Below are 7,324 nucleotides of genomic sequence, written 5' to 3'. Positions count from 1 at the left end.
ACCCAAACTTTTGTTCCGTATTCTTTTTCAATCATAAGCTCAATACATTTAGGGTTTATAATCTTAGGCTTGTAACAAACCTATACCAATAAACTCCATCATCGAAACCATAGGACTTTGCTAGAACACACATAATATTATGTAATGGATATCACTCAAGTATGATAGGCTTACAAGGTGGTATCATCATCAAGCTTGAATGGTACCATGTGAAGCAATGAGTTTGGTAGCCTTTGTGCAACCATTATATGAAAGAGGCCCATAACCCCAACGTGGTTCTGTGCAGGCTCATATTTGGATATAAGACTCAACATTTCTCCTCTATTGATTCTGACAGAGCCTGGCTGTGGATAACAAGTTGACATTCCAACCACATAGCCATCTTCATTCCCTATTTCACTTCCATGTCCATATATCGGAGACGAAGAACATAACAGCCTTCCGTCCTGATACACGTTACGTTCATTTTCGTTAAGTTTAGTCCCTATGCTTTCAGGTTTAGAGGCGTAAACGACATAACCATAAAGAATCGACACGAAAAGATTACCTCTCCATAGAGCATTGAGCCAATGGCACCAATATGTAGATGAGCCATCCCATATATGAGATAGCCACTGCTGGGAGAGATTAGCCTCACCATTTTGGTAGCTTTACATTCATCATCAGGCTTGTTTGTAGAGGAGCAAGCCTCTACATTATACTCCACCTATACAAAAACCCGAAAACAATAGATAGGTTTAAGGTTCCGTTTGATAACTAGTTTTTTGAAAATAGAAACAACGATAAAATGAAGCTACCCATTAACACGGATACTTTCGATCCTACTTGAACGAAAGAAATGGAAACTTTATCGAACTCGCCTTATATATTAATCTCACTAAACCATCAACATTCCAGTAACAGCCTAAGTCCACCACTACCAAATAGTCCGTTTTGGCCCGTTACGTATCGTTGTTCGCCTTACGGTTTAAAACACGTCTACTAGGAAGAGGTTTTCACACCCTTATAAGAAATGTTTCGTTCCCCTCTCAAACCGATGTGAGATCTCACAATCCACCCTCTTGGGGTTCCAATGTCCTCACTGGCACACAACACCATTTTTGGCTCTGATACCATTTGTAACAGCTCAAGTCCACTGCTAGCAAATATTGTTTACTTTGACCCGTTACGTATGGATGTCAGCCTCACAGTTTCGGAATGTGTTTACTAGGAAGAGTTTCCACACTCTTATAAGGAATAATTTGTTCCCCTTCTCTTCAACTGATGTTGGGATCTCACAATCCACCCTCTTGGAGGCCCAACATCCTTATTGGCACACCGTCCGATGTGTGCCCCTAATACCATTTGTAACAGCCAAGGTCCACCGCTAGCAAATATTGTCTACTTTAGTCTGTTATGTATGGCTGCAGCCTCACAGTTTTAAAATGTTATAAGAAATAGTTTGTTCCCCTCCTCTCTAACTGACGTGAGATCTCACAATCCACCCTCTTGGAGGCCCAACATCCTTGTTGGCACACTATCCAATGTTTGCCCCTAATACCATTTGTAACAGCAAAAGTCCACCGCTAGCAAATATTATCTACTTTGGTCTGTTATGTATGGCCGTCAGCCTCACAATTTTAAAATGCATTGTTTGGCAACACCGCCCATTGTTAGGCTCTAACACCATTTGTAACCGCCCAAGTCTACCCGCTAGTAAATATTGTCCACTTTGGTCCATTACGTCTGACTGTCAATCTCACGAGTATACTAGATATGAAGAGGGAATTAGTGGACTTACAAGACAATTGTGTTCTTCAGGAGCTCCAGTGCTGCCTGTCAATGGATTCCAAGTATCAGTGACATCAAATATATAGACCTTTAGGGGAATCACAAGATCATCATCCCAATCCATCCACTTCACAGTATATCTCACATACAAACTCCTTTCTTCTTCTCCCTCATAGCTTTCCCTCAGTTTACACTTAGTTTTATCATAACAACATCTCAAACCTCCTTTATAATCTACTTCCAACGCCATCCCAACCCCATCCTTCGTAACATTATACAAATGGCGTTGACACTCAATGCATCCCAGTCTGTCCTCCACGCCCCGAGTATCAATGGCATGGATATTTAATACCCATTTTTCTTCATACCCTAAAGGAACTTCCACTTCATTCCCAACTTCAATTCCATATGGGTTCGGAAGAAACGAGGATGTTCTTCTTGAATCAGCCCCTGTCCCATAAAAGTGTGGGAGAACATGTTTTTGGCACACTCCATTGTTTCCCGCAATCAAGAAATTTGGTTCATTGATTTGAGTGAATGAAACGTTTGTATTTGGATCTTTTGCATCTTTTGTGTTGATAATACCTGTTAAGAACGAGAAACAAAAGTGGAATCGAAAGTCCGATATTCATTAATGTTCACAAGGTTTAAATAGAATACGAGCTATCAACTACCTGAGGATTCCCCAATGGTGCAAATATGTTTCAAAGAGCGGGACGGGGTTGCCTGCGTCGTCTACAACTTCGACGTCGAAGCCCTTCAGGGCAATATGGGCTTTGGGAAAGTTGGTGCTGTAGTAGAATCTCTCGACCACTGAACCAGGGGTCATGGTGAATGATGGGGTGAGAAAAGATTTGGTTTTGATGGCTTGATTCTTGTTTATTACAGCGGTGTTCAAACGTGGGATCATTGCCATTATGAGTGCAAGGGAGAGTAAGCAGCAACAATGGCGCAACATTTTGCTTTGGAGAAAATGGTTAGTAAGCTATTGAGAGGAAAACGTGACGGAGTAAAAAACGGCCGAAGACTTCGGCCGTTTTTTAAATAACAAATTTATGCCGAAGAAGACAGGTTAATTATTTCTCATTCAGTTGAATATTTAAATAACAAATTTAATCACAAAAATGGAAAGCAACCACAACTTTTTAGATAACTATCTTCTCTCTTGAGCCCACACAAAATTAGAGTGGGTGGGAAGTCCACGTTGAATGAATTTCAACCTAGTGATTTACCTAACAGGACAAAAGTTGAGACTATGTGTAGAGGAGGGGCGGCCGAATGGGTGTCGGCCTCATAGCCGAGGAATGGAACAGGGTGGGTATGAGTCGGTGAAAGATGGTTGGTGTCACCAATAATTTTCTAAAAATTATGATCTTTCTCTAAATCAGTCAATGTGGGTCTCCCTTCAAGTCGTGTGGAGCCTCTCCCCTTAATAAAAGTTCAACTCATTCTTTGGAGTTTTCGAACAAAGTACGTTCTTTGTTCAACACTTGAGTCACTTTTGATTACACTTTCGAGTCTAACAACTTCTTTGTTCGACATTTGAGGATTGACATGACTAAGTTAAGGGCATGACTCTGATACTATGTTAAGAACCAAAACTCTCTACAATTATATGATATTGTTCACTCTGAGCATAAACTCTCATGGTTTTGCTTTCGGGTTTTCCAAAAGACCTCATACCAATATAGATGTATTCTCAATATTCAACTCGTCTTTTTTGTTTTTTTTGAAGTTGATCGAGTCGGGTGGGCCCCTCCTTCCTCTTGAATGCTTTGAATGAAAACTTTTTCTATCTAATAAAGTAGATTGAATTATTCCCAATTTCGACTAACTCAAAAATAGGGTTACAACCTCTCTCGACCTTACCTAAGATTATTATGAAGATTAAGAATATTTGACGTTTGTAACCAATGTTAGTAATGTGTTGACTTGTGAATGTTTGATATTTGAGTTTTGATGGGATTTTAGTTATTGATATAATATGTATGGTTTATCTCGTAGCTTCTCGTAGAGCCTCCTGCACGGGAATCATATTAGGTCGAGTTGATTGGACTTAGGCCGCAAAGAAAAAGGTTAAGTGAATAGAAAGGGGACGAGACATGTCTTGGAAGAGGTATCTATCTATCTATGATGCATACCAATTTTGAATGTGTAGACATCCAGAATGGGAAAGCAAAGGCCCTTATCAACAACTCAAATCCATTGCCTTCCAACACCAATTTGTAAGGGAATAATATGAATGTTTGGAGTGAGGAATCAAATTTTAAGCCTCTTCTTGCAGCCTACTTTAAACGCAACCCTACACCACACTTCTCCCCCACTTACTCTTTCAACCTTCCAAAAAGTAGTCAACAAAGATAACCTACTACAACAAATCATAGTGTTTTTAGTCACCTTGCCATGTTGAGGTGCTCGATCGAGCCTCGAGTCCTTCCTTTCTGACTTCCCTAGAGCCAATTTGGGTCGTGGGCTTGGTTGGCTAGGTATGAATGGTGGTCCGATCGAGTCTTATGCAGTGCCACCAAAGTCTTATATTGGCTAAAGAAAGGAACGATCAGGGGCATATAAATAAGGGACAATATTTCCATTAGCACGAGGTATCTTTTGTGAGATCCCACATCGGTTGGAGAGTAGAACGAAGCATTCCTTATAAGGGTGTGAAAACTTCTCCCTAGTAGGCGCGTTCTAAAATCATGAGGCTGACGATGATACGTAATGAGTCATAGCGGACAATATCTACTCACATCAGTTAGAGAGGGAAACGAAGCATTTCTTACAAGGTGTGGAGAGCTCTCCCTAGTAGACACATTTTAAAACCATGAGGTTGACGGTGATACGTAATGGGTCATAGTGGAGAATATCTACTCACATCGGTTGGAGAGGGAAACGAAACATTCCTTATAAGGGTGTGGAGACCTCTCCCTAGTAGTCGCATTTTACAACCGTGAGGTTGATGGTGATACACAATGGGTCATAGTGGAGAATATCTACTCACATCGGTTGGAGAGGGGAACGAAACATTCCTTATAAGGGTGTGGAGACCTCTCCCTAGTAGACGCGTCTTACAACCGTGAGGCTGACGGTGATACGTAATGGGTTATAGCGGAGAATATCTACTCACATCAGTTGGAGAGGGCAACAAAACATTCCTTATAAGGGTGTGGAAACCTCTCCCTAGTAGACGCGTTTTACAACTGAGGTTGACGGTGATACGTAATGGGTCATAGTGGAGAATATCTACTCACATTGGTTGAAGAGAAGAACAAAACATTCTTTATAAGAGTGTGGAAACCTCTTCTTAGTAGACGCGTTTTAACCGTGAGGCTCAGAGTGATACATAATGAGTTTATTTTTGTTTATTTTAGTAAGGTATGAGTGGCACTCACTGTCAAGGGCCATAGAGTGAGTCAATAATGAATGTGAAAGTGGGGTGTCGACACGTGTTATGTTGGAGGTTTTCCATCGTCGTCTTCCTCCTTTGGTAATGTGAAAATGACAGCACCGCCCCATTTGAAAAGCTCTTCACTTTATTCAGTAAGCTGTGATTAATAGAAGGACAACAGATAAGAAATGTGTGTTGAGGGATGCCTTTCAATCTTACCTTTTGTTCTTTCACCTCCCAACTTGCTCCATACGAATTTAGCTTGATACCCAAATGGGCGTTGTTCCACTGGAGGAGCATCATAATATGTCAAAAGAATATATGTTTCTTTTCATTATCCCTTACGTTTTTAGGTTTACTCGTCACGTGTTTCGCTTAATAGCTTCTCGAGACTAAGAATGTACATTTGTGGCCAGTCGAGATCTCACATCGGATGTAAAGGGGAACGAAACATTCTTTGTAAGAATGTGAAACCCCGCAATCCACCACCCTTCGGGGCCCAGCGTCCTTGCTGGCACACTGCCTCATGTCTACATCCCTTCGGGGCTCAGTCTCCTCGCTGACACATCACCCAGTGTCTAGCTCTAATACTATTTGTAACAGCCTAAACCTACCGTTAGCAGATATTGTTCTCTTTGAGCTTTCGCTTTCAGGCTTCCCCCCTCAAGGTTTTTAAAACGCGTATACTCGTAAGAGGTTTTCACACCCTTATGAAGAATGCTTCATTCTCCTCCCCCAACCGATGAGCGATCTCACAATCCACCCCACTTTGGGGCACAGAGTCCTTGCTGACACTCGTTTCCTACTCCAATCGATGTGAGACCCCCCAATCCACCACCCTTCGGGGCCCAGCGTCCTTACTGACAGACCGTCTTGTGTCCACCTCCCTTCGAAGCTCAGCCTCCTCGCTAGCACATCGCCCGATGTTTGGCTCTGATACTATTTGTAACAGCCCAAGCCTACCGCAAGCAGAAATTGTCCTCTTCATGCTTTCACTTTCGGACTTCCCCTTAAGGTTTTTAAAACGTGTCTATTAGGAAGAGGTTTCCACACCCTTATAAACAATGCATCATTCTCCTCCCCAACTGATGTGAGATCTCACAATCCACCCCACTTCAAGGCCCAATGTCCTTGCTAGCACACCGCTTCGTGTCCACCTCCCTTCGGGGCTCAGCCTCCTCGCTGCCACATCCCCCTGTCTGACTCTAATACTATTTGTAACAGCTCAGGCCTACCGCTAGCAGATATTGTCCTCTTCGGGCTTTCACTTTCAGACTTCCCCTCATAGTTTTTAAAACGCGTCTGCTAAGAAGAGGTCCACACCCTTATACCAACTGATGTGGGATCTCACAATAAACCTCTCCCTAGTAGATTCATTTTAAAACCATGAAACTGATCACAATACGTAACATGCCAAAACAGACAATATATGTTACACTTTTAATCTTTATACCTCAGTTTCTTCATTTATTTTCAAAATCAAGAAACATGCTTGAAACATGCCTCAAAGATCAATCTTATATAATTGAACACTTTCTTTCTAAAACAATAAATAGTTGTCAAATTTCGGACCGTTTCGATCGTTTGATCCTCGAGACTCGTAATAATTTGAAGATTCAAAGCTAAATTTACCCTAACACAATTATTGAGGGAGTGATTTAACAACACATTCCCACTACAAATACAAATATCTTTTGAAAGCATAATCTTAGTGATGCATAGCACTATTCATAAGGTCTCCACTCATCACAGAGAATATCAAACTTAAACCCACAAAGATGTCCATTTTTAGCAGCTTAGCTACTCATTCATATGGTTTTCTTAACTTCTAGATATCAATTTTGATGCCTTTTCTGATAAACCCTCTTAGTTAGTGCTTGTGAAGGGATGACGATGGTGACTCCTCCAACCATCCATTTAAAGTTGAGACTGTTTTGTGGCTGATAGAATGTGGTTGGGTCCGACGTTTAAAGTTGATATACATCTTTTCTTTGCTCAAATTAGGTGCTTCTTTGAAAGAATAAATTCAAATACAACATGTCACATTATACCTCCTTCACTCCCCCTTTACTTTTTTAGAATAATATTCATATTTCACGACAGATATCAACAATAATCGAGTATAGTTCAAACTGGTTAGATGGGTTCGACCTCTTTACTCTCACGAGT

At 41.2% G+C, this 7,324-nt stretch overlaps 1 protein-coding gene across 1 annotated transcript; it reads right to left on the bottom strand.

The window, feature by feature from the left end:
- On the bottom strand, positions 1-2,817 carry LOC111779774 (stress up-regulated Nod 19 protein). Its single transcript, XM_023659912.2, is given in 5 exon segments — positions 1-446; positions 548-706; positions 1,781-2,341; positions 2,343-2,355; positions 2,445-2,817. Coding segments are annotated over 5 exon segments (1,293 nt in total). The 5' UTR covers positions 2,729-2,817; the 3' UTR covers positions 1-170.
- Between the last annotated feature and the right edge of the window lie 4,507 nt (positions 2,818-7,324).

Source organism: Cucurbita pepo, chromosome 18, assembly GCF_057944985.1.
Source record: "Cucurbita pepo subsp. pepo isolate OVF chromosome 18, ASM5794498v1, whole genome shotgun sequence".
Taxonomy (NCBI): Eukaryota; Viridiplantae; Streptophyta; class Magnoliopsida; order Cucurbitales; family Cucurbitaceae; genus Cucurbita; species Cucurbita pepo.
This window is presented reverse-complemented; position numbering and strand designations above follow the sequence as displayed.